General features: G+C 62.8%; 1 protein-coding gene across 7 annotated transcripts in view; it reads right to left on the reverse strand.

Annotated features, from left to right (window-relative positions):
- The window catches only part of EFCAB6 (EF-hand calcium binding domain 6), a 232,372-nt gene that overhangs the window by 66,980 nt on the left and 138,039 nt on the right, over positions 1-27,353 (reverse strand). For all 7 annotated transcript variants that reach the window (XM_070053016.1, XM_070053015.1, XM_070053014.1 and 4 more), the window contains 4 exons: positions 25,292-25,460; positions 13,903-14,017; positions 12,212-12,351; positions 8,301-8,530 (listed from right to left, as the gene is read on the reverse strand). In XM_070053016.1, coding sequence (XP_069909117.1) covers positions 8,301-8,530; positions 12,212-12,351; positions 13,903-14,017; positions 25,292-25,460 — 654 coding nt within the window. The remainder of the gene's footprint in view (positions 1-8,300; positions 8,531-12,211; positions 12,352-13,902; positions 14,018-25,291; positions 25,461-27,353) is intronic.

Below are 27,353 nucleotides of genomic sequence, written 5' to 3' on the forward strand. Positions count from 1 at the left end.
GGACTTCAGGTCCTAACGCCGTGTATGTCCCTGGCCTCACCTTGACCCTCCTGAGTCCTACCTGTAACTCAGGGGACGCACCAGGAGCTCCCCAAAGCGCTGCACGGAGCCCCGAGGGGCGGTGCCACCTCAGGGCACTGCCACTGGCCGCCTCATCCAGCCCCCGCCCCTGCAGCCCAGTCCACTCTCTAGGCCATGAGGCTTGATGCATTTGTCTGGAAGGTTCTTCCACAGCCTCTTCCGATAGCTACTCACTTCCTCTTGTTAGGGAATTGGCCGCCTCCTTTGATCTCTGACAATAAGACCCCCACCTCATTTGTTCTCTGATAGTAAGACCCCGCCTCCCTGTCAGCCAGAGACACAGGTAACGCACGCTGCACTGCTGTGGACCCTGCAGGATCCACGACCACGACGCTGAGGCCACGGCCACGGGACTGAGGTCAGCACGCGGAAGACTAGGGAGTCTGCTGAGGGCGGCCCCTGCCTGCGGTCAAGCGGCTCTCTGAGGGTGAGGGAGGGAGCCCTGCAGGCCGCGTGAGACCCCTGAGCTGTGCTCCTCACCCCAGCCAGGACGGAACCCCCGACTCCAACCTGAAACCGTGCCCAGGACACGGAGCTGCTGCTCCGAGGACGCTAAGGAAGTAGGTGACGCGAGGCCGAGGGGACTCAGAACTCCCAGATGGCCCAGTGTGGGACTCCTGGAGGCTTCTCCTATACGCCCAGCTTGGATAAGAACAGTGCTAACTGTGGGATGGGACAGCAGACACGGAGAGAGTGGCTCCAGACCACCCACTAGCCACAGGGGAGCCCCTTCTTGGCCTCCTGCTCTGTATCCCCCACATGAGACGGCACTTCTGCAGGGGTCCAGGCTCAGCAGTGCCACGGAGACACGTAGGACTCTGGAACTGTGTCTGCCTAGAGGAAACGGGCAAAGAAGCCCCTGGGATTCAAGGGATGTGGGGCACATTCACATTATTCTTCAAATCTCTTTTTTCCCTCATTCTGTGGTCCTGGGGGTAGGCCCAGTCACAAGAAATGCACAGCAGGGCAAACAGGTGTTTTGAGATCTAGGAGTTTCTCACCAGAGCACCAGGAAACCTGGGGGCCGGACAGTGTGGGGGAAATGGCGGAGAGCTGGCGGCTGTCCCACATCTGTGCCGGAAGTTGCAGGTCCTCCCTGGGACTGCTCCTGTGTGGAATTAACCCAGAACAGTGCAGTGACTCTGGGGACATGACCACTGTGCAGTTGGGACTGGCCCCTGGGTGGAGGGGCACACGTGGGCTGCCCCAAACAGTGCTGCGATGTCTTGGGAAGCTAACACTGAACCCACAGAAGGCAGGACAGGACTTGCAATCTGAAATTGACGGGACTGCTTTGCCTGCTGCTAAAACAAAAATTCAACACACCGCAGATGAGTTTACCAGGACCAGTGCATCCTCATACAATATTTTAAATGTCCAAGGTATGATCCGAATTCTATAAAGAACCACAAGCTAAAAGGAAACACTCAGTAACCATCAAGGTAAAGGACAGCAACTCCCAAGTGAACTGGACATTAAAATGGTCAGATTCTGAAGTATCTATTAGCATTGAAGAAGTAGAAAGTCAAAAAACAATGGAAGAGTCAAAGGAAGAAAAGAGAGGAGGAAGGGAAAGAATCAGTGGAAACCTTAGAACCAAGGAAATACAACAACTGGAATAAAAACGTCGCTGTGCCGGCTCCTGGCGGAGCAGACGGCAGAGGAGAAAGCCTGCAAACTGAACAGAAATCGTCCAACCTGAGCAACGGAGGAAGAACGGAGGAAAACCCCATGGCCTCAGAGGCTGCCACACAATCCGAAGGATTAAGCTTCATGTCTTTGAGGCACCAAAAGGAAAAGAGATTGATACTGCCACAGAAAACACGTCTAAGAAATAACAGCTGGAAACGCCTCAAATCTGGTGAAAGACAGTTAATTTATGGATTCAATTAGTTCAGCAACCCCCCAAAGGAGATAAAATAACAGCCAAACATGCTCGGCACAGCATAGGCAAAGTGCTGAGAACCAAAGATAGAGAAAAAAACACAACAACTTGAAAGTAACCTAAGAAAAAGGCTACCTTCCCACGCACTTTGGATTTTTAACAAATTCTGGATGACTACAGACTTCTCACAGCAGACTATGGAGGCTGCCGGACGATGGAACACCGCTGGTCAGGTGGTGAAACAACAGAGCCGTCAACTCGGCAAACCCCTTTCAGGAGCGGAGTGGGGAAGATTCTGAAGAGGGAAGAGTAGGATCGGCCCCGGCAGACCTGCTCCCAGACACACGAGAGGGCGTTCTGCAGGGGACGGGGGACTTCAGCAGAGAACTCGGAACTTCTGAGACAGCGGCAGACCGTAAACGCCCGTGTGGCTATGGCACGCCCCTTCTCAGAGTTTCCAGGTACCTGAAGCAAACATCGACAGAAGAGGAGATGCGCAGCCCCGGAACCATTGCTGGGAGACGTCAATGCTCCCTCCCTGGCTCAGGGATGGAACAAGAAGACAGAAAAGCAGCAACAAGCAAGAAGACCTGAGCAGCACTGACGTAAGCAGAGCACAGGGGCCCCGCCCCACCTGCCACCCACGGCCCACACCTGTGGTGACCCTCCCTGCAGGGCCCCGGGGCCCCCTCCCCACCTGCCACCCACGGCCCACACCTGTGGTGACCCTCCCTGAAGGGCCCGGGGCCCCCTTCCCACCTGCCACCCACGGCCCACACCTGTGGTGACCCTCCCTGCAGGGCCCCGGGGCCCCCTCCCCACCTGCCACTCACATCCCACACCTGTGGTGACCCTCCCTGCAGGGCCTCAGGGCCCCCTCCCCACCTGCCACTCACATCCCACACCTGTGGTGACCCTCCCTGCAGGGCCTCAGGGCCCCCTCCCCACCTGCCACTCACATCCCACACCTGTGGTGACCCTCCCTGCAGGGCCCTGGGGCCCCTCCCCACCTGCCACCCACGGCCCACACCTGTGGTACCCTCCCTGCAGGGTCCCGGGGGCCCCCTCCCCACCTGCCACCCACAGCCCACACCTGTGGTACCCTCCCTGCAGGGCCCCGGGCTCCCTCCCCACCTGCCACCCACGGCCCACACCTGTGGTGACCCTCCCTGCAGGGCCCCGGGGGCCCCCTCCCCACCTGCCACCCACAGCCCACACCTGTGGTACCCTCCCTGCAGGGCCCCGGGCTCCCTCCCCACCTGCCACCCACAGCCCACACCTGTGGTACCCTCCCTGCAGGGCCCCGGGGGCCCCCTCCCCACCTGCCACCCACGGCCCACACCTGTGGTACCCTCCCTGCAGGGCCCCGGGCCCCCTCCCCACCTGCCACTCACATCCCACACCTGTGGTAACCCTCCCTGCAGGGCCTCAGGGCCCCCTCCCCACCTCCCACTCACATCCCACACCTGTGGTGACCCTCCCTGCAGGGCCCTGGGGCCCCTCCCCACCTCCCACCCACGGCCCACACCTGTGGTGACCCTCCCTGCAGGGCCCCGGGCCCCCTCCCCACCTGCCACTCACATCCCACACCTGTGGTGACCCTCCCTGCAGGGCCCCGGGCCCCCTCCCCACCTGCCACCCACGGCCCACACCTGTGGTGACCCTCCCTGCAGGGCCCCGGGACCCCCTCCCCACCTGCCACCCACGGCCCACACCTGTGGTGACCCTCCCTGCAGGGCCCCGGGGGCCCCCTCCCCACCTGCCACCCACGGCCCACACCTGTGGTACCCTCCCTGCAGGGCCCCGGGCTCCCTCCCCACCTCCCACTCACATCCCACACCTGTGGTGACCCTCCCTGCAGGGCCCCGGGGCCCCCTCCCCACCTCCCACTCACATCCCACACCTGTGGTGACCCTCCCTGAAGGGCCCGGGGCCCCCTCCCCACCTGCCACCCACGGCCCACACCTGTGGTACCCTCCCTGCAGGGCCCCGGGCTCCCTCCCCACCTCCCACTCACATCCCACACCTGTGGTACCCTCCCTGCAGGGCCCCGGGCTCCCTCCCCACCTCCCACTCACATCCCACACCTGTGGTGACCCTCCCTGCAGGGCCCCGGGGCCCCCTCCCCACCTCCCACTCACATCCCACACCTGTGGTGACCCTCCCTGAAGGGCCCGGGGCCCCCTCCCCACCTGCCACCCACGGCCCACACCTGTGGTACCCTCCCTGCAGGGCCCCGGGCTCCCTCCCCACCTCCCACTCACATCCCACACCTGTGGTACCCTCCCTGCAGGGCCCCGGGCCCCCTCCCCACCTGCCACCCACAGCCCACACCTGTGGTGACCCTCCCTGCAGGGCCCCGGGGCTCCCTCCCCACCTCCCACTCACATCCCACACCTATGGTGACCCTCCCTGCAGGGCCCCGGGGCCCCCTCCCCACCTGCCACCCACAGCCCACACCTGTGGTGACCCTCCCTGCAGGGCCCCGGGGGCCCCCTCCCCACCTGCCACCCACGGCCCACACCTGTGGTACCCTCCCTGCAGGGCCCCGGGCCCCCTCCCCACCTGCCACCCACGGCCCACACCTGTGGTGACCCTCCCTGCAGGGCCCTGGGGCCCCCTCCCCACCTGCCACCCACGGCCCACACCTGTGGTGACCCTCCCTGCAGGGCCCCGGGGCCCCCTCCCCACCTGCCACCCACGGCCCACACCTGCGGAACGCTTGCTCTGCCCCAGTATGGACAGGCTATTTACCCACACAGATAACACCTGGGGTCATTAAACAGCCCTCAATAAACTTAAGAGAATTAAAGCCACACAAAGCATCTGCCTGCCCCTTAATGAAAATACAAATCAGTCACACAGAGACATTTGGGAACTATGCAAATATTTGAAAACTCAACAACATACTTCTAAACAATCTGTGGACCTAAGAGGAAGTCACAGGGAAACTGGAAAGTATTTTTGAATGGATGAAATAAAAACTGTCAATATGCGGAAACGAGAGAATGCAGGTAAAACAGCATGTAGAGAGAAGTTCACAGCCTTAGGGCTTCACGTGAGAAAGAATTACCTAAAGAATCCGAGTTTCCCGGCTGTGGAAATAGAAAACTGAACTCAAAACATTCTGAAAGAAGAAAGTAACAAAGATTAGAAACCACAGAAATTGAAGTTATCAAAGTAAAGAAAAATCATACAAAAAATTGTTGTGTTAAAAAGATCAATAGAATTGATAAACTTTAAACTGATCAATAAAAATAGGAGAGAAGACACTAGTTGCCACTATCAGAAATGGCAGGAAAGAGACCTCCAGACACCCCACAGATACTCAAAAAATAACAAGGGAATTATTATGGCCATTACTTTGACAATGGAGATGAAATGGACCAGCGTCTCCAGAGACACGAATGGCCACAGAAAGTGGAAACCCCCTATGGTCACGTAACTGTCGCACGGCTGGGTTTAAACATCTTCCACAAGGACAGTCCAGGGCTTGACGATTTCAGGGGTGAATCCATCAGATACTTCCAGAAGAAAACTGCATGTCCGCAGAGCCAGGGGACAGAGAGGAAGATCCCCTGCCCGGGCAGCAACTCCTCTGAGCCACGTGGGGAACTCTGCAGGCTGCAAGGCATGCTGGGATGTCCCAACAGCGGTTCCACCATCGCGACAGCTTCTGGATGCCCAGACTGCAGACATCCGGCGTTTTTCACAGTGGGAGGGGTCAGGGGACAGTGGGAGGGGCCAGGGGACAGTGGGAAGGGTCAGGGGACAGTGGGAAGGGTCAGGGACAGTGGGAGGGGTCAGGGGACAGTGGGAGGGGTCAGGGACAGTGGGAAGGGTCAGGGGGCAGTGGGAAGGCTCAGGGAGCAGTGGGAAGTGTCAGGGAGCAGTGGGAGGGGTCAGGGGACAGTGGGAAGGGTCAGGGAGCAGTGGGAAGGGCCAGGGACAGTGGGAAGAGTCAGGGGGCAGTGGGAGGGGTCAGGGACAGTGGGAAGGGCCAGGGACAGTGGGAAGGGTCAGGGAGCAGTGGGAGGGGTCAGGGGGCAGTGGGAGGGGTCAGGGACAGTGGGAAGGGCCAGGGACAGTGGGAAGGGTCAGGGGGCAGTGGGAGGGGTCAGGGGGCAGTGGGAAGGCTCAGGGAGAAGTGGGAGGGGTCAGGGACAGTGGGAAGTGTCAGGGACAGTGGGAAGGATCAGGGGGCAGTGGGAAGGGTCAGGGAGCAGTGGGAAGGGTCAGGGACAGTGGGAGGGGTCAAGGGACAGTGGGAAGGGTCAGGGAGCAGTGGGAAGGGTCAGGGACAGTGGGAAGGGTCAAGGGACAGTGGGAAGGGTCAGGGAGAAGTGGGAAGGGTCAGGGACAGTGGGAGGGGTCAGGGGACAGTGGGAAGGGTCAGGGACAGTGGGAGGGGTCAGGGAGCAGTGGGAAGGGTCAGGGACAGTGGGAGGGGTCAGGGACAGTGGGAAGGGTCAGGGACAGTGGGAAGGATCAGGGACAGTGGGAGGGGTCAGGGGACAGTGGGAGGGGTCAGGGACAGTGGGAGGGGTCAGGGACAGTGGGGAGGGTCAGAGATCCCACCCCCAGATCCCCCACATGCCTGGCAGCTTCTGCACCCTGGAAGGAAGCGTAAATTTGGGCCCTGGTCACCACGTGGGAGACCCAGATGGCAATGACTGGATCCTGGGTTCAACGTGGCTCAGCTGGTGTAGGCATTTGGGGCCCCTCTCTCCAGGGAGCTGCCCTAGCCCAGCGTGGGGCAGGGGGAGGGTACTCACTTGGAGCCTCTGGGGCAAAACAGCAGGGTGAGGGTTATGTTGTGTTACCCTGCTGAAAGGTAACTGTCCAAATGCACCCACATTTTAACAACTGGCCGGGGGAGTCACTGGCTCTGTCATTCACACGTGTCAGAGTCCAGGGGTCTCTCGGGCACCTGACTGACCAGCCCGAGACAGTGCACCGTGCACAGTGCATGAGAGGCCAGCCCGAGATGGTGCATGGCACAGGAGGGGCTAGCCTGAGATGGTGCACAGTGCACGAGGGGCTAGCCTGAGATGGTGCACAGTACACGAGGGGCTAGCCTGAGATGGTGCACAGTACACGAGGGGCTAGCCTGAGACGGTGCACAGTGCACGAGGGGCTAGCCTGAGACGGTGCACAGTGCACGAGGGGCTAGCCTGAGATGGTGCACAGTGCACGAGGGGCTAGCCTGAGATGGTGCACAGTGCACGAGGGGCTAGCCTGAGATGGTGCACTGTGCACTGTGGGGAGCAACTGGGAACAACTGAGACTAGACTGAGTTACTGGAATTAAGACTTATTCTATGCATCTGCTCTCCCACAATATGGCGCTGGGAGAGGAGGAAACAGCTTCTACACAGCTGCCTCCAGTTCAACCAATGAACTGTAGGACCTGCTCCTGATTGGAGGAGAGCAGCGTACTCGGCGTGTGGGCAGCCCAGTTGGGATTGGCGGAAGAGGACTATAAAGGAGGAGAGAGACAACATGCACCAGGAACATCTATCTGAAGGAACACCTGAGCAGCCCCCGAGAGAGCCGGCCGGCGGTGTGCCGCTCCCCCGTGGAAGTGGGGAAAGTGGCAGGGGGCCCGCCCCTCCACGGAGGTTGAGGGACGGTAGCCAACCCGGGAAGAACCAGCAGCAAACCCGGGGAGGGCCGAGCAGACGAAAGAACAACGCAGGGTCCTGTGTCATTCCTCCACGAAGACGGGGAGCAACATGATGGTGCCGTGACTCGGATAGGAAGCCTAGGCAGGGCTTAGTGTCGTTCCTCCATGAAGAGGGGGAGCGACAGTGCACGAGGGGCTAGCCTGAGATGGTGCACAGTGCACGAGGGGCTAGCCCGAGACGGTGCACAGTGCACGAGGGGCTAGCCTGAGATGGTGCACAGTGCACGAGGGGCTAGCCCGAGACGGTGCACAGTGCACGAGGGGCTAGCCCGAGATGTTGCACAGTACACGAGGGGCTAGCCTGAGATGGTGCACAGTACACGAGGGGCTAGCCTGAGACAGTGGCAGTGTGCTCCAAGGCCTCTGAAGCTCTGTAAAAGGCTAAGATAAAAGCCGGTGCACTTGACCCCAGGGTAGCAGACGAGGGCACGCGTGGAAGTTCATGGAGAAACGGAATTCAAAGATGGCTGCGTTAGTGCGGTGTTTAAAGATCCACGCGTGCTGTGGTCACGACGTGCATTTCCGGGCTCTGAAGAGCCTGCGTGCGTGTGCGTGTGCGTGCGTGGAGACGGTGCGCGCGGCGCCAGGCGGGGCCGCGCCCCTCGCCCCGCCCCTCGCCCCGCGGCCAGCCGCTCCGGCCCCCGCTCACCTGACCACCCTCTGGGGCGCCTCGTCCGCGCCCGGAGGACTCTGCTCAAACAGACTCCGGAACTCCCGGAAGTTCAGAGTGACGCTGAGTCGCAGGCCGAGCAGGCCCAGGAGGCGCTCGAACTCCTCGTCCCTGAGGCTGAAGAGGTGCAGCAGCAGCCCGTGCAGGTCACGCATGCTGACTATGCCGTCCCTGTCCGTGTCCATCTTGAAGAAGGCAGAGTAGGGGTCCTGGCAACAAAACGCACGCGTCCAAGGCCGCCCCGGCCCCACGGCCGCTCCGCCAGCGCCCCGTCTCCCAGCCCGGCGCTCGCTGGTGCACAGAAACCCGCGGTCCCCGTGTGTCTGAGGCTGTCCTCGGGCAGGGCCACCTCGGCCTGCAGGCCAGGGGCTGCGAGACCACGTCCCCCGCCCCGGCCAGGACTCCCGCCGGGTCTCACACCGCCCTGCCGCCTCTCTGGACGGTGCCCGCCCCTCTGCTCTGTGCACCACGCAGCGCGGGGACACAGGGCTCTCATTTCACAGAGAAGGTGGAGGCCCGGCTGGGGGACGCTCCGCCCCGGCTGCTTAGACGTGAACCGCAGCTCCGTCACAGGCAGGAAGCCCCCAGGCCAGACGTCGATGCTGGCCGTGCCCACCTTCCCATCTGTGCAACGGGAACTGGGAAGCCCTGCTCCAGTGGGCTGCGGCAGGGGGCGGCGATGCTCACACGGGCCACGCCGCGTGCCCCCACCACTGCCAGGCTGCGCCCAGCCCCCCGCCCACGTCCCCTGTGTGTGCTTCCCGGACCTCAAACTCAAAAGCTGCTGCCGCGGCCATAGCCCCTCCGTCCCCTTCCCCTGGGCACCGGGGCAGCCCTCACCGGTGCAGCTGGCTACTTGAGCCCTCACCGAGAGGTTCCGCTCTAACAGCTATTTACAACCCGCAGCAGGGCCTGCCGTGCCCAGTGCAAATGACTCAGGAGTCTGGGGTCGCTCACTCATTCAGTCAGCAAACATCGCACAGGCGACACGCGTGCCAGCTCTGTGCTGAACACCCTGGCAGGGATGGGGTTGGGGAGGGGGCGCTGTAAGAAGGCCACCCTTTCCAGCAGGGGTGGAGGAGCTGGGGCAGGTACCTGGCTGGGGGCCGCCTGCAGGGGGAACTTCCCTCGAGCCCAGGGCTCCCCTCCATCACCAACCCAGGCCCCTCCTCCCTCCAGCCTCACAGGTCCACAGGTGTGGGGCCAGTTTCCTCACAACCCAGACTCCAGGCCCCGCCCCCCAGCTCTTCCCAATGCTGACCTCACCCCTCTGTCCTCTCACCCGGGCTCCCCCTGCAGAGTGCACTGGGAATCAGAGCCCTTCTCCCCACTCCACCGCCTGCGGCTTGGCCCAAAGTCCGGAACTCCTGCCTCCCAGCTGTGGCCGCGTCCCCAGCTCTCACAGCTCCCCTGCCCCAGCGTGGGCTCCCGGATCTCTGGGCCCCACTCCCCACTCGGCAGCTCCTCGCCATTCTCTGGGCAGGATGGACCGCCTCCAGCACCCCTGCCACTCTCTCCCGTGGGGTCTGCCCAGAGCCTCGCTTTCCTCCCTGGCCTCCCTGCCTGGACGTCCCCTCTGCAGAGAGGCCGCTCCTGACCCAGCCGGGCAGCGGCACCAGCCAGCACGGGCCGCCGGCCTCCACCCGCTCTGCTGCACTTCCTGGCGGGTGTGTGCTCCCTGTCGGCGCCCCCCCCCCCCGGCAGCCTGAGGCCGGGCTCCGTCCACTCCCACTACAGCCCCGGCTCCCGGGACAGCGCTCAATGTCGTGGCCACTGATGCAGACACTGAGGGGCAGCATGTCTCCGGGGCACCTGACACCCCTCCTGGCGCTCCGCGGGGCCCCAGGAGCCCCGGCATCACGGTCCGCAGTCTGCCAGGGAAGGCAGCCGGGCCGGGGGGCCACCTGGGCACGCGGGCCTGTGTCGATGGTGTGGAGTCACCACGTTCAGGTGTACCGGCTCTCGGCATCCCTCGCTGCCAGCCCTCGGCTCCCCAGAGGGCGACGCCTGCTGCGGGGGCGGCCCGCGGGCTTTGCGGACAGATACTGCTCCGTCTCCTAGATTCGGGACGGGACGTTGTCTGCATGTGTGGCTTTGGGGAAGTTTCTCCCATCGGGGACCCTCGGCTCTGCCAGCTATAGGACAGGAATGCCGACGGCCACCTGGCAGGGCAGTCACGAGCAGCATGAAGCCCCCCTGTGAGACCCCCGCAGGTCACTGCCTGGCGTGTAGCAAGGGGTCTCCCTCCACAAACAAGCACCAGACCCTCCCGCGGGGCTGGCACCACGGCAGCCGCTGGGCTCCCTGTGTGGGTGCTGCAGGCGCTGAGTCATAATGCACGCAGAGCGGGTGCTGTGGGGCCGCGGCTCTCCCCAGGCGCACCGGAAGCGTCTAGAAGGAAGCCTGGGTGGGCAGGGGCTGGTCAAAGGGGAAGGGGTGCCCAGAGGCACAGAGGCCCGCAGAGCGGTGTGTGGCGTGCAGTGGGGAAGGGAGGGGTCCCGAGCCCGCTGGGGGTGGCCCACACCACAGCAGGGCCTGGCAGGCAGGGCAGGGCTGAGCCAAACAGCCAAGGGGTGCCTGACCAGAGCCTCGGGCTGACACGGCCGCCCCGTGAGGCCAGGAGCCGGGGAGGGGCTGCGGGGAGTTGGCGAGCACTGGCCTGGGGGTGCGCTGCAAACACACGGACACGGCTCGGAGCTGGGAGACGCTGTCCAGGGCGCAAGGGTGCACGGGGGCCGTTCCAGCCAGGCGTCCAGCCGAGCCCCCTGACAGCGCCTCCATCCCGGGTCGTGTCTCCAGCTCACGGGGCGACCGTCCCCACCACCCCACCATGGCCAGGGGAGACCCTCCCTCAAGTCCTCCCAGCCAGCAGGGTCTCTGACCTGGGCAGCGAGAGCGTGACGAGGGGCTCCCCCAGCGTTGGTCAGCGCCTGACCGAGGACCGACAGGTGCCTGGGCCCTGCACCCACGTGGAGCCCTGAACGCAGTTCCAGGCTCCTGGCTCTGCCCTGGCCATTGTAGCCCCTTGGGTGTGGACCAGTGGATGGAAGATCTGTCTCCTCCTCCTTCCCCCCACCCTGTAACTCTGCCAAATGAGTAAATAAACTTTTAGAACACAGAAACACGAAGATGAGGGCTGCGACGGCACGGGGAGACCCTCAATGGGGTCTGGCTCTGACCAGGCCTCCTGCCCTCTGGCCTGCGCTCCCCCCACGCCCTGGGCTGGGACAGGATGCCCCTCCCTCTTCCGCCACCACGGGGCTCGGCCTACTGGCCTGCTACACTGAATCTCAGCACAGACAGCTGAGGTCTGACCTTGGTCCACACCCGAGAGGCTACCGTCTCCTTCCTCCACTTCACCCGTCACGGCCTGCACAGGCCGTGCCGCCACAGCGGGCCTGGGTGTGCCGGGAGCCTGAGCCGTCTGCCACCCGCCTGGCTCAGGCGGCCTCGTCCCCGGCTCGCTCCCTCCTTTTCTGGCCCGCACACACCTCAGGCCCAACACTGAGTGTGGGGCCCACCTCCTTCGGGAAGTCCTCCATGAAGACTTGTCCCCGTGGCCCTGTGGCCCACCTCAGCTCCCTGCACACTGGTCAGAGGGCACGAGCTGTTTGCCACCTGTGCCTCGGCTGAGCCGGCTTCCGGGGGACGCCTCTCACGTGGCACTTAGACGGAGCCCAGCAAAGGCCGAGTGAATGAGCGGGATGGGAAGGACAGCCCGGCCACGCCTGTGAGGAGTGTCCCCTCACTCCCCTCCCAGCAGGGGGGGCGGGGGCCTCAGGGAGGGCTGCCCAGCAAGCGCCCGGCTCTGGCCCACGCTGGGTCTTCGTCCGTCCCCTGGGCAGTAGGACCCAGGCCCACGGCGGGCCGCCCCGACGGTCACAGCTTACCCGGAAGGACTCGGCCAGCCTCCTGGGGAGCAGCTGCAGGCACTCCTCTGCGGTGACGAAGTGGCTGCAGGGGTGACTCTGGGCGGGGGCGGGGGCGGGGGTCTGAGGAAGAGGCGCTTCCTGCCCGCTCATGGCAGCACCTGAAAGGGTCCCAGACACCGGCCGTCAGCGCCAGCTCCTCGCTTCCCTCCCCAGACCTGCTGAGCCCACCCGGTTCTCCAGCCCTGGGGGGTGGGCCCTTGCTGCCCCTAGGGGGCTCTGTTTTCTCACCTCCTGCCCCCGTGCCCCTCCCTGCTTCCCCAGATGGAAGGGCCACTCCCTGAGACCCCACTGCCGCCTTCACACAGGTCTCCAACCTCCCAGCACACCCACGCAGGTTCTCACACCTTGTCCACAGGCAATCACCGTGCTCTGTCCACAGAGGACACAGGGGGTCCCAGGACCCCAGCCTCCCTGGGAGGCGAGGCTCAGGACAGCACAGCCTACCCTGCCCCCCCTGCAGACTCCCCAGCCGACACACAGCTGCCTGTAGCCCCCTCCCCTCCAGCCAAGGACCTGTAGCCCCCACTCCAACCACCCCCTCCCGCCAGGCTGGGCCTTGCCGCAGACCAGGCTACCCGCCCCCACGACCTGGCTGTGCCCTCCCTGCAGGGTGTCATGGCACAGGTGCTTCCTCCAACCCCTCCCCCCATGGGGGGGCTGGTCACACCTGGCAGGGGACCCCTGAAGCCCCACTCCCCCTCCCCTTGCTTGGGTGCTGCCAGAGGAGGGCCAGGCTGCTCAGAGGGTCAGCGAGAGATAGGGCAGGGGCAGCAGGGTGGCCAAGGGGCTGGGTGGGTGCTGGGCGGTACCTGCCTCCCCGGACAAAGGGACACACCAGGCACAGTGACGGTGCCGCCGAGACAACACCCACGTCCCTTTGCCTTCTTTCTGTTTCCATCGAAAGCGTCACCACACGTACCCAGGGAAAAGCGTGAGGATTCTAACACGCCGCGGCTCTGTGCCGCCTTGTGCCATGGGCGAGGGGCCTCTGGTTACAGCTGACAGTGGAGGGCCTGGCAGGGTGGGAGGGACCCTGGCTCAGTGACCCCAGGGGTCTGCAGGCCACGGGGGTACCCGTGTACATCCTGTGGCTCTTAGACGGCCTGTTTGTCCACCGGGGCAGCATCAGGGAAGGCAGACAAGGTGGGGGTGCTGTTGGCTGGGGGGACCGGGTGGCTTCCGGCTACACAGAGGGCAGGGGAAGTGCACGTGGCCGTCAGCAGCGGCCAGCTCCTGCCCGGGACGCAGGGAACAGGACGCGTTTCCTGAATCGTGGAGAACCGGCCGAGGAGGGGCGCCAGCACCTTGCCTGTAAAGGGTCTAATCGCAGCGACGCGGCGTCTCCTCTCTGGGAGGAAACCTGAGTGCGCACGAGGTGCGAGGCGAGAACCAGGCTGGTTTCCGAGCCGCTCGTGCCCCAAGCCTGAGCTGGGCAAAGTTGCCCACTCCCTGCGCCATTTAACTTAGGGACAAGAGGGCGCAGAAACGCAGAAGAGGAAATTAAACAGATACAATTATTTAAAATTAAATAAAAATTAAATTTGTCTGCTTGCGGTCCCAGAACCCAGGCTGCTTCAGCCACTGCCAGGCTGGCAGCCTCCTGGCACCCCCAGGACACAGCCCACGGGCGCACGCTCGGCCCATGCTACCTTCGAATCCTGCGGTGAAGTCCAGGTAACTCATCCCGTCGTCCCTGTAGCCTATCTTTGCGGCCAGCAGAGCGTACTGGCTGTCGGTCATGGGCATCCCGCTGTCTTCCAGGACCTGGCGAGCCAGAGGGCCTGGAGTGAGGTCGGCCCCCGAGTCGCTGCCGGCCTGCTCTCCGCCGTGGCCCGTGACGGCTGCTGCGGGTGCGGCAGGGTTTCCTGTGTCCCCGGGCCCTGGCGCGAGGCTGGCGTCTGCGTGGCACTCTCCAGAGGCCGCCGGGCCCGAGACACAGCTTGTCGTCACTGAGGTGTAGGTTAGATTCACATTTGCAAGTCTCCAAGGAGACACAAACAAAACAAGGCAAGGCACTCGGGAGGGGGCTGCCTGCGGCGGTCACGGAGCCCCCGTAGGGGCCAGCAGCGGAAGCCACTGTGTGTTTGGGGTGGGGAAGTGGCTCCCGCTCCACTGTAGCGCGCTGTCGAGAAACCCAGGTTCCCGTGCCGTGAACGCTGCCGGCGCTGGGCTAGCACACGACGGGCTGGACCGTCCGTGAAGGAGGGGAGCCGCTCCCAGAAGGGGCGCCAGGGAGGTCACAGGCGGGCGGGAGACCCCACCTCTGTGGCTCCCCACTGCTAGGGAGGGCACAGCTCCTCCAGGAGAGGGCGTGGGACCCCAGCTGGAGGTGTCTGTCGGACGGGCCCCGCCGGGACAGAGGCTACCAGGAGCAAACGCCTGGGGCTGGGTGACTGCAGGGGAGAATGGCTCAGCTCACGGTTCCGGAGCTGTCACGGTGCACAGTTCCGCGGTACCGGGAGCATATGTGAGAGGGAGAGATGCCACCGCCAGGGAGGCAGCGGGAGCAGGACTGGGGCGACGACCTGCCCCGGCGCCACCCCCGCCCATGTCACCACACTGAGCACCAAGCCCCAGCACATGGACCCTTGGTGGACCAGCTCATCCCACACGCCAGCTGCAGCAGAGGCCTCGGGGCCCACAGATGACGTCACGGGGAGCCAGAGACGCGACAGGGCCCAGGGACAGCGGTGCCCAGGACGCACAGGGGGCCAGGCACCGTGAAGTGACGCTCAGTCCTCAGCCGCCACCCCCACGCACAGGGGGCCAGGCACCGTGAAGTGACGCTCAGTCCTCAGCGTCAGCCCTGAGGAGGGCGCCCCTGCCAAGCCCAGCTAGAAGCCGGGAGCACAGGGAGTCTGGGACTCGCCCCGCCCCGCGAGTGGGAAGCCGCAGGCCCAGTTCAGAACCAGTTCTGGGCAGTCCCCCAGTGGCGGGAGCAGAGATGGGGGAGGCAGAAACGCACAGGGGACGGCACAGCAGGAAGCTGGCGATGGCTCTGCCACCCAGCCCTGGCGTTCCCACAGGCAGCCACACAGACCCGCACAGGCAAAGGCCGACACACGGCTGGTGACCCCCGAGCAGGAGAGGGAGGGGGCCCCTAGGGGCTGCCCTGGGGCCTTTCCCCACCGCCAGGAGGCTGTCGGGACAGCGGCTCCCAGCTGCCTGGGTTCTGCTGAGGTGGGAGCCACAGAGCACGACCCCTCCCGGCTGCAGGCCACACCTGGCTCTCGGCAACAGGGTGGCCTGAGATGGCAGCGCAGCCGCCAGCCCTCTGGTTTTGGGCCGTTCCTCTTGGTGTGTGGGAAGAGGACCCAGGGAGCTGGCATTGTAGCTGGTTCTGACCCTCCCTGTCGACGTACGGGGTAAACTATGAACACAGCACGGCTCTGCCTGGCTTTCTGTGTCCGGCTGGGCCTGGCCCCGCCTGGCCAGTAAAGGGGCCGCCCTGTGCTTGGTGTGGGGCCGGAAGCTGAGTGGACAGGGAAGGGGTGCAGGCGCCGGGGTCTTGCACGGGGCCTGGGGGCAGCGGCCTGCAGCCTTGGCAAGCAGCAAGCCGTCGGCACACACCCCCGCCCGGCTCTGTGGAGGAGCCCGCCCCAGCCCCAGTGTTCAGAGCATGCGCCGTGGCCCACGTGGAAGCAGCCGGGGCAGCCGTGCACCTCTGAAACGGAGAGATGGGCTGCTTGCTTTGAAAAATAACTGTGTGTTTTGAAAACAATTACACATGAATTATTCATTGCAAATTCCTCCCGCTTAGTCCCTTCATAAAAACATATGTAATGGTGGTAAGGCAATGTCTGTGGGCGAATGTTTGCCAGCCCGGGGGTTTGAGAAGCACCCTGGGGAGGCTGAGCCGTAAGCAGCCCGTCCCGCGGCTGCACGTGTGCAATGCCCAGCGGGCCCGGAGCACCGCAGAGGCCCCAGAACGCAGCCGGTGCTGTGCCGGGAGAGGCGCGCCGTGCTCCACGCACACCCCCGCCTCCGACGCGCCTTCCCGTCTCTGAGATGAACACGGCAGGAAATCAACTCGATTTATCACAGCCCTTGCAGGCAAGTCACAGGACGCCACCAGGCAATCCGCAGCATTTACCAAACAGATCTCGGCAGGCGTCACCGTCGGAGCCGCTGCCCTCGGTGCCTCCCAGGAGCCGTCTCCCTCAGAAAGCGAAGCCTCGCAGTGTCACTGCTGGCCTGGCCCGGGGAGGAACTGTGCCCCAAGCGGCTGCCCGGCAACCTGAGTCGTGCGAGGACTCATTTTGCTCTAAGTCCGGCTGCCGCAAAGCATCCTGTGAGAGCCCAGTCCTCCGCCTCCTAAGCCCGAGTCGTGCTTGTAACCCGGCCAACTGGCAGCGCTGGCGGGTGGGTCCTCTAAGGACAGCACCCACTCTGTCACAGAGCGCTCAGAGCTGGCACCGAGCCGTGTCCCACAGCACGTGTGAGCCCTGCAGCCACACGGGGCCCGGCCCTCACCCCCACGTCACACGTCGTATCACATCTCCACGAAGTGTAACCCCACAAGGCGATGCTGTTACTTTTGCTTCAAATGTTCCCATGCATTTTCAACTAAGAAAAAGGTAGCCTTTTGTATTTACATTTAAAAATTTTCTTAGAGGCCAGTGCCGTGGAGTAGTGGGTAAAACACTGGCATCCCATTTGGGCACCAATTTGAGTCCTGGCTGCTCCACTTCTGATCCAGCTCTCTGCTATGACCTGGGAAAGCAGTGGAAGATGGGCCAAGTTCTTGGGCCCCTGCACCCACGTGGGAGACCCGGAAGCAGCTCCTGGCGTCAGCCTGGCCCAGCCTCAGTCGTGGCCATCTGGGAGTGAACCAGCAGATGGATGACCCCTCTCTGTATCTGCTTCTGTCTCTGTGACCTGGCTTCCAAATAAATAAATAAATCCTTCTGAAACATACATTTATTTGAAAGGAAAAGTAACAAACAGAGATGGAGAGGGTGACCTTCCATCCACTGGTTCACTCCCCAAATGCCCACAACAGCTGGGGCTGGGCCAGGCCAACCCAGGAGCCAGGAACTCCACCGGGGTCTCCGACACGGGTGGCAGGGACCCAGGCGTTTAGGCCATCACCTGCCGCCTTCCAGGCAAGCTGGAAAGGGAGCTGGACCACAAGTGGAACGGCCCGGACTCAGACTGCGATGCAGGCATCCCAGACGCTTAACCCACTTCCCGGCAGGGCCCAGCTGTGCCTTTTGTAGCCAGACCTCCACAGCTCCTGAGTTCTTCTCCCGGTGACCAGTCCATCCAGCTGGAGCCCCCCTTCAGCCCTGCCTGCCTGGCGACACCAGGTTCTGTTTCATCTGCCACCTCCAGCTTTGGCTGCACACGCGGTTCCAGGTGGGATGGCTCTGCTCCTGGCACCACCTCGGTGCGCACTCAGCGGGGCTCCCTCGCGGCTCCCCGTGGGCAACCTGCTGTTCTCCGCTCTCCGCATTCGAGACCTCTCCCGGTGCTCAGCCCTGCGCTCAGCCCTGTGGAGCTTCGCGTACGACGTCTCCTGTGTGCGTCCTGCTCGGACTTCCTGCCGTCCTCAGTCCACATTCCAGGTCCGCGTATTCGGAAGTTTCAGCCACGGAAGCATCACGTTCCGTGATTTCAGGCACACCCACGCGGGCCTTTGGGGGCTGCGCCGCACGACCTGAGGCACAGCCTTCTTTGAGTGCACCTGTGGTCTCTCTCCGTGCTCACTGGCTGCTTCCTGCCGTCTTCCTTCTCGGTCCAGGCACCTGGTGAAGTCTTCATTCCACACACCCACGTGTCAGCCCTGGATCTCCGTGGGGTGCCGGTCTGGGTCTGTTTTCACTGCTATAGCAAAATGTCTTTTTTCTTTTCTTTTCTTTTTTAAAGCAGCGTATTTAGCTCATGTTTTGGAGGCTGAAAACTCTGGGTCAAATGCTCCCACCTGCGCGGTGTCTGCCAAGCGCCCCCACCCGCTGGGCTGCATCACAGCCCAGTGAGCGCATGTGGCCGTGGCCATGGCCGTGGCGGCGACCCATGCCAGAGGGAAGTTAGCACTGCACGGGCTACTTCCTAGGGCAGCGCCCGGCGCCCACCTCCTCACACCTTGGACACCGCGTCGTCTTGAGAGCCCCTCCCCTCCAGGAAGGCCTCGGTTCCTGTCTCCCGCGTGCCGGGGACTTCTCTGCTGTACCCTGGACATGGCCATTGCTGTGTTGTGAGGACTTTACTCCCTGTTCTCCTTCCCCGGAAAGCCGTGACTGGTCCCCCGGGAGGACGTGCTGCTGTCTGTGTGGCCGGCAGTGGACCTGGCTGGACTCAGACTGAAGACGCTGGCCCCTCTGACGTCCAGGCTGCCGGGGTCAACGGCAGCGCAGCTCTCTGGTCCTCGGCTGGGCCCCTCGCAGCCTTCCGTGCCTGTGGGTGACGCAGTCCCGCGGAGCGTGGGGCCGCGCTGCCCAGGCCTCTTCCTTCTGGTCCCTCAGGCCAGAAGGACCAGGGCACTGCTGCCCGTGTTTCAGCCCCGAGTGCTGCCAACGCCACCTCACGCGGGTGCAAAGCCGTAACCGGGGGACCAACCCCGCCCCGCGGACGTCCGCCGAGCGTCTCGGGGTGTTTGTTTCAGTCTGACTTGCTCAGCCGTTCGCTGTTTACGTATCTGACGTCGCATGGGGGACAGGGCCGCAGAAGCTTGCCCAGCCACGCTGGCTGCAGACGTCTCCGTCACGTGCCTACGGGGCCACCAGCGGGGGAGTGCCTCCCCGCCCTGCACAGCGTCCCTGCTCCTGCTGTTTGCTTCGGTCACTGCGGTCCCGCACCCACGACTGCTGCTGCGTGCAGAGACAGGTGGCACTGCTGTCGCCTCCAGACCTCAGGGCGCATGGGAGGGACTCACGAGAGGCGGCACGGGCTGTCCAAGGGGGGCGGGAGGCGGCAGACAGGTGCCTGCTGCTGCGCTGGATTGTCTTGATGCGGACAGAGCGTCCACGCCTGGCAGACAAGACCGCGGGGGCTCCGCTGGCCCTGGCTAGGGAGGGGCCCGGACACCAGGAGAGGCCGCAGAGGGACTGGCAGGGAGGGGCTGGGCGGGCTCCTCGCGCGGTTTCACTCACAGAATCTACGGCTCCCCCTCGACACCGCACGCAGTGACCACGTCAGTCGGGGGAGCCCAGGGAGGCTCAGGCCTAGAGGTCTGAGGGCCCCTCCCACTCGGGGACCCTGCTGTCGTCGCCCTCGCCTGGAATGTCTTCGCTGATGAAACTCGAGAAGGGGCCGGGCTGCGGCTTTCACGCATGACTCCATGGCTACGTCTTCACACGCTCGTCCAGGCACAATGCAGCAGCACACACGACACTGTGCCTTCTCGACGATTCTGCTCTCTGACCCCCGATCTCCCAGCTCCTCTCCCGTCCACGCCGGCCCCAGAGCTGCGAAGCCCAGGCGCCGGGTCACCTGACCACACAGGGACGACAGGCACCGCTGAGGAAGCCCAGGGAACTCCCCAAACACAAGCTCTCCCGGCAAACGCCTCCCAGGACGTTCAGACGCACACGGCTGTCCCCGCGGCCCTAGGCAGCCAGAGCCCGCCCAGTCCACTCAGAGGAGAGAGGCGGCCACGACGTGGTCACCTTCCCCGCCCACCGCACACTGTCGGTGCAGATAAAGAAGTGGGTTCCTTTTTGCCAGGAAGATGAAATGGACATCTCCAAGCACCCCCAGAAGGAAGACGCTGGGGGCCTTGGGGCGCTCAGTCATGGGGAGCAGCCCAAGTGCAAACCCCACCGTTAGTCAAAGAGCTCAGGCCAAGGGCGCGGGCGGCAGCGTCACGGGGTCACTGAGGAAGAGGAAGGATCCACGGCGACAGCGACTCGAGGCTCTCCGACTCCCTGCAGTAAGAACCCACAGGAGGCCGACCTGCAGCCCGGGCCAGGTTTGCTGGCGGCTACGCCCACGCACGAGGCGGGCAGCACAGCGGGAGAAGTTGCTTCCAGCGGCCCAGTGAGGGGTCGGCCGGGGTTTTATGGGGTCGTGGCGGGGGGTGGTGCCTCCTCAGCACGGAGCGCTTCATTCACACCCAGCTGGGGGTTCTGCTCGGTGCAGCTCCTTTGGCACACGAGGTGGAAACGGCAGTGCTGCCACCCAGGAAGGTCGTGAACCTGCTGTGTTGAGCCGTTCTGCGTGTGTGCTTGGGCTGGGCACTGCCTGAAGGGGCAGCAGGGGACCTTCTGTGGTCCCGGCGTGACTGTCCCTGGCTCCTGATTGGCTAGTGGCCTGGGTAGGGGAGGGGTGCATGTCCAGGTGGGAGGGAGTGTGGTTTGGCGAGTCCTGCGTCTGTCCTGTCTCACCAGGAGCCACACGGGCTACTTCTATACATCACCTTACCTAAACCTTGCACCAGCGTCCCCACAAAGGCGTGACCAGGAAGACAGAGCTGGTGGGAACAAGCACACATTGCTTGGACATCCAGAGATGACCAGGAGGGAACAGAGCCTCGGCTTCACCCTCATCACCTACAGACAGGAACGCAAGGCCCAGACACACGAGCACCTGCCAGGGTGTGCACCGCTCCAACCACCCGGCACAGGAGCCACTGCCAGCACCTGGCGGGCCCGTGAGCCTGGCCGTACAGTGAGCGGGCAGCGGAGCTCCTGGCGCACAGGGTCCACCCTGGACGATGCGTGGCTCCCACGCCAGTGGCCCAGCCCCGGCACTCTCTGCAGAGGACATACTGGAGACCATCATGTGCTGCTTGGTTGGGGCCATGGCAGCTGCTGCATGACAGACCACCAAACCGCGGTGGCCTAAGACAAAGCAAGCATGCGTGGGTCTGTGGGACGAGTGTGGGGTGGCTGATGTCACACGGGCTTTGCTGGGTGTTGGATTCAGACCACAGGTAGACTGGGCATGGCCCAGGCTGCAGGTGAAATTTAGACCTGTCCCACATGGGTTCACTCTGGAGACCAAAGTGAAGGGACAGCTCAGGACACAGACACAGCTGGGACACATACAGCCCTGGTGGCCCCTGCTCAGGACAGACATGGCCTGGACACATACAGCCCTGGTGGCCCCTGGCTCGGGACACAGACATGTTCTGAACACATATAGCCCTGGTGGCCCCTGCTCAGGACAGACATGGCCTGGACACATACAGCCCTGGTGGCCCGTGCTCAGGACAGACATGGCCTGGACACATACAGCCCTGGTGGCCCCTGGCTCGGGACACAAAGCTGGGCCACATAAAACTCTGGTGGCCCTGGCTCGGGACACAGACCGGGCTGGGACACGTACAGCCCTGGAGGATCCGCTCAGGCTAAGCCCCACATACACCCTGCTGAGGAAGCCCCTCCTGGCGGTCAGGGAGGTGCACTCTGCTCACTGGCTGGAGACAGCAGGGATGGGGCATCGGCTCTGCGGCCCTTCCCAGCTCCAACCCTGCGGGATTGTGCACTGGCAGCAACACCAGGGACCTACACACCACACTGAAGACTGCCCAAATCCAGAAAGTGGTCCTCAGCCTCATTCTGCCCCGCCCATGGCCACAGGACTGCACCCCACTTCCAAATCCAATCCTCCCCAAAGCTTCATGCCGGACTCCGGACCTTCAAGCCGGGCTGTGATTGGCTAGCGGCAATCACAAAGCAGAAAAGCAGCTCCTGGTATTTTTTGCCACAGGCACAATGGTAGTGATGGTGATGGTGATAGTGGTGATGGTGATGGTGGTGATGGTGATGGTGGTGGTGATGGTGGTGGTGATGGTGGTGGTGATGGTGGTGATAGTGGTGGTGGTGGTGATGATGGTGATGGTGATGATGGTGGTGGTGGTGATGATGGTGGTGGTGATGATGGTGATGATGGTGATGGTGGTGGTGATGATGGTGATGGTGGTGGTGATGATGGTGGTGATGATGGTGATGGTGGTGGTGATGGTGATGATGGTGATGGTGGTGGTGGTGGTGATGATGGTGATGGTGATGGTGATGGTGATGGTGGTGGTGGTGGTGATGATGGTGATGGTGATAATGATGGTGATGGTGATGATTTGTCAGTCTGCTTTATTTTTAAAAACACACTGTCCCCGTGGAAGCCAAAAAGATTCATGTTATGTTTAGACAGCTCAGAACGACCAGACGCTGGCCCTGACTACCTCCTTCAAACTGCAAAGTGCGATGACCTCAATCTAACAGGAGGTGAGACCCTCTGACAGGTGGCAAGGGGATCCCAGGCATGGCGTGTCTGACTGCAGAGGCAAACGTCCAGAACCCAGCCCCTTGCGCACATGTGGGAAATCTACAAGTGGTCGGGAGGACTCAGTCCCTGGACCCTCACTGCTGCCACTCGAGGTCTGCACTGGTGGGAGCTGGCCCAGAATATTCCCGTGTGCACTGCAGGCGCCCTCACTGGTGGGAGCTGGCCCAGAGCACTCCCGTGTGCACTGCGGGTGCCCTCACTGGTGGGAGCTGGCCCAGAGCACTCCCGTGTGCACTGCAGGTGCCCTCTCTGGTGGGAGCTGGCCCAGAATATTCCAGTGTGCACTGCGGGTGCCCTCACTGGTGGAAGCTGGCCCAGAAGGCTGCAGTGTGCACTGCAGGTGCCCTCACTGGTGGGAGCTGGCCCAGAACACTCCTGTGTGCACTGTGGGCGCCCTCATGGTAGGAGCTGGCCCAGAAGGCTCCAGTGTGAACTGTGGGTGCCCTCACTGGTGGGAGCTGGCCCAGAATATTCCAGTGTGCACTGCAGATGCCCTCTTGGTGCCTGAATCACAAGGCTGAATGCCCGGCCGCCCCTAAGACGCCGTGAACGCTGGAGCCAAGAGCAGACGCACAGCTCCTCCTGCACGGAGGCCATTCTCAAACCCGCGAACTCGCGTCTGCGGCTCAGAGGGTGACTGTGGACCCCAAGGGGACACCAGAGCAGCAGATGAAGCTGCCACTGGGGGGCCACTGGGCGGCCGCACCCTCGCAGGAGGCCAGGGCTCTCCACCAACACTACCTCCCCACCCGACCATGGCCGCTTGTCTCTGTTTCAAAAGCAGACATGTTTTTAACCCGGGAGCTGAATGCAAGGGTGTATTTAGGGGGTAACTACATAGATTCTTTATAAAGTTTATATAGAAACACATAAACTGCAGTAAGATAGCCAGAAATACAAAGAGGAAGAAAACCAAGCAAAGACCTACTTTACTAGATAAAAAGGCCCCAGTAGACTGAATCAGAAGTTGTATTTTCGGGGTCAGCACTGTAGCGGAGTGGGTCCACCACCTGGGTCATCAGCATGAGCACCTGTTCTAGGGGCAGCACTGCGGCACAGTGGGTTAAAGCCCCAGCCTGAGCGCCAGCATCCTATATACCCACTGCTCCAAGTCCCAGCCGCTCCACTTCCAATCCAGCTCCCTGCCAATGCGCCTGGACAGCAGTGGAAGACGGCCAAGTACCTGGGCCCCTGCCAGTCACACGGGAGACTCAGATGGAGTTCTAGGCCCTGGCTTTGGGCTGGCTGGGCTCCAGTCATCGTGGCCCTCTGGGGAGTGAATCAGTGGATGAGAGATCTCGTTCTGTCTCTCCCTTTGTCTCTGTAATGTCGCCTTTCAAATAAAGAAAGAAATCTTTCAAAAATGAAAGAAAGGAGGAGGTACCCAGGCAGCGATGGGCACTCGGCAGGGCATGAAGATGCCACCTGGACGCCCCACCGTACGGAGGCGCCTGGGGTCAGGTGCCAGGTTCCCGCGCGTGCACACCCGGGAGGCGGCCCGACGACATCCTGCCCACCATGTGCAGTACTGCGTAAAACAGATCAGAAGGTCCTGTGTGGTGACAGCATGAGACAGTCGAGCGGAATAAAGGAACAGGCAGGAGGCCCCACGGGCTCCACGGCCGGCGGACAGCGGCAGGTGCGGTGGAGAGGAGTCGGGCAGAGGCGGCGCCGGCGGGGAGGGCGGGCTGCACACGCCCGCGAGCACCTGTGGCTGGTAAGCCACGAGCAGCCGGGGGCGGGCGTCCCCGCGTGGCCACCTCCCACTCCCTTCTCCTTCCCCGTCTGACAGAGGCAGACCGCGGGCTGGCGTTTCCCGCGCCTCGGTCCACTCCAGGAATCCAGAACACCCAGGACTGTCACGTGTTAGGGGCAAGGCCTGAAATAAAGTCCAGGGCCCAACGGCCAGCAGGCGGGGTGGGGGGGGGGGAGGCTGGCGGAAGACGACTGGCGCCTGTTCACCCCGACGTTCCTCCCGTCAGAGCCCTCAGTGACCAGCGAGTGTCCACCTGGGCCCCGAATCAGACCCCGGGAAGCCCGCCCGCTCCTTCCCCTCCCCCGTGCCCCCGAGTAGCTCCCGACCCCGTCTCCTGGCGTCACGGGTGCTTTTCCCCGGGCCTCTCCTCCTCTTGTTTCTCAGCCTGGGGCGCAGAGAGGGGCGGGGCTGCGTCGGTGGCTGCCCGGCCCCATCTCTGTGCCTCAAGCCCCACTCCTCCTCCCAGCCCACCCTCGTGTGGCTCAGCAGGGAGTGCTGCTCCTGGGGGCTCAGACACAGAGCTTAGGGAACCTGCTACAGCGCCTGGCACTGGGCAGGCACGGGACCGACTGCGGTCACTCACGCAGCCACTGGCTCCTTGGAAACCCGCCACAGCCGCCTCCCAAGTTCACCCACGTGCACATTGCTACAGCCAGAAGACGACTCGTCAGAGGGACCGTCACGGGCACCTTCGTTTGGAACAGGCCCCGCGACTCTGTGCTCAGCCTTCCCTGGCAGCCGCTCGCCAGCCGCCGGCAGCACAGGCGCCCCTGCTTCAGTGCCGGCTTCTTTCACTTCCGGAGGAACAAACAGGGCCGCAGGAGCTCCCGCCCGCCCCTGGCCCCGCGGTGCCCGGCACCAGGAAGTCAGCAGGCAGCCAGGCGGCGCCTTGGCGAACGCTGTGTCTTCAGAGCCTGCACCTGGAGAGCTGGCCAGAGCCGCAGGGGAGGCGTTGCCTGGAGAAGCCCCCAGAGGCGGCCGGGGGCGGTGGGCTTCGCCCCGGGATGGCCCAGCCTGCACGGGAGGCAGCAGGACAGAGGGCGGAGCGGGCCTACCTTCCTGAAGGCGCGCACGCCTATCTTCCCGTGCGGCTCCTTGCTCACAGCGAGGAAGCGCTTCCGGAACGCCGGGTCCTGCTGCCGTATGCAGGTCTTGAGCCTCGCGATGACCTCCTCTTTGGTCATGCACTTGGCCGGGGCGCCCTTATCCTCCGCGGGCTTGCTTCTGCAATCACAGCCACAAGCGGGGTCAGCCGCGGCATCACCTGGTGTGTTCCAGACGTGCAAGGAGGCCCCCCGCCGCCCCGCCCCGCCCCGCCCCGCGGCAGGAGGGCTGGGAAGGTGGGGTGGCTGGCTCCCCGCCCTCGCTGGCGGGCTGCAGGTGGCAGCCCGAGCGCATGCAGGAGCCGTTCCTGGGGCTGGGGAGGCCGGGGGGGGGGCACCGTTCTCCTGTGTGAGAGCCCCACCAGCACCGAGTCGGCCGGCCCGGCCGTGGTTGCACACGTGCATGAAGGGGGTACTTTCTGGACTGGGAAGTGATGCCACAGCCCACAGGGGGCCTTCGACCTAAGAAACAGGCCGTCTTGTGTTAACCCCACCAAGGAAGACACCTGACACGCGTGGAGGTGACGGCGGGGGGCACACTCCAGGCTGACTGGTGCAATCAACTGATTCACAAATACACGCTTCCTGTGATGAGCTCGGGGACAGAGAGAGGGAGGGAGGGAGGGTGTGCGTGTGCATGAACACGTGTGCGCGTGTGAACATATATGCGTGTGTATGTGTGTTAACACGTGTGTGGACACATGTGCACGTGTGTGAACGAGTGTTCGTGTGTATGTGCGTGTGTGGGCACATGTGCGTGTGAACACATGTGTGTATGTGCGTGTGTGAACACGTGTGTGTGAACACGCATGCATGTGCGTGTGGGTGTGGGACCATCATGTCCTCACGGCCTCGCACTCTGCAGGTCTCTGCAGCCCTAACCTCCGGGAAGACCGCTCAGGGAGCTCCGGGAGCCGACTGCTCCTCCGCGCTCCCGCCGTCACGGCGCGCCCGCGACATCCACCTTCCAGGAGATCCTTAATTGCCGTTACTTTTTACCCATTTTAGAAGGAGACGAATCTTATCACAGAACATTTAACATGTCTTAAAATACCATCTTTCTGCCCATTTATACAGCAGCGCTGACTGAAAAACCCAGCTATTCAAATTGCATTAGCATATCATTAAAATAATCCACGGCTCTATTCTTGAGAACTTTTTAAAAGGGATATGACAGAGTGAAGACTGCCTAATAGTTCCACATTTTGCCTTGCCTTGTGGATTTATTACAAGCTATGAACAAGGAAGTTAAAATAATATCTTTTCATTAAAGTAGACCTGCATTTTTGAAAATGAAGAACTAGAATGTACGCCAGTCTGATTTTTTATACATTTACTAACCAAGCTTCATTGTTACAATTCAATTTAGCAATCATTCACCTCACCCCTCCGGCCGAACGGGTGCGTTCGCAGTAAACGTTAAGCAACGTTCAGGGTCCGGCTGCCATAAAGAGGAGGCGTGGGGGGTGTCAGCGGCGGCAGCCGAGTTCTCTGGGAGCCGAGCGTCCTGGCCCAGGCCGGTGCCCAGGCCCCGGACCCCTGGGCTCTTGGCTGTGAATTCAGTCACTGCCGAGGCCTCTGCTCAGACATCCCCTGCTCCGACCACTGTAGTGCAGTGTGCCGCGTTCCCGCTGTACATCGTAAAATATTCAAGTACTCATTTAGCCAGCAAATATTTACTAAATGCCCATCCCACGCGGGGCACCGTGATGGTGTTTCCTAAGCTATTTATGTGCTTATTTAAGAAGCAAAGAGAGACAGAGACAGGAATAGACGGACGGACAGATGGACAGACGGACAAAGTGCTCCAACCAGCTGGTTCCCCCCGAGGTGCCTGCAACTCCCCTGGCTGTGGTCAAAGCCGGGGTCAGGAATTCCAGCCTGGTCTCCCGTGGGTGGCAGGAGCCCCAGGGCTGGAGCCACTACCGCTGCCTCCCTGGAAGCCGGAGTCGGGAGCCAGAGCTGGGCTTGAACCTGGCGCCCTAAGCAGTGTCGTAACCGCGGGCCACACACG

This window comes from Oryctolagus cuniculus, chromosome 11 (genome assembly GCF_964237555.1).
Source record: "Oryctolagus cuniculus chromosome 11, mOryCun1.1, whole genome shotgun sequence".
NCBI classification, from domain to species: domain Eukaryota; kingdom Metazoa; phylum Chordata; class Mammalia; order Lagomorpha; family Leporidae; genus Oryctolagus; species Oryctolagus cuniculus.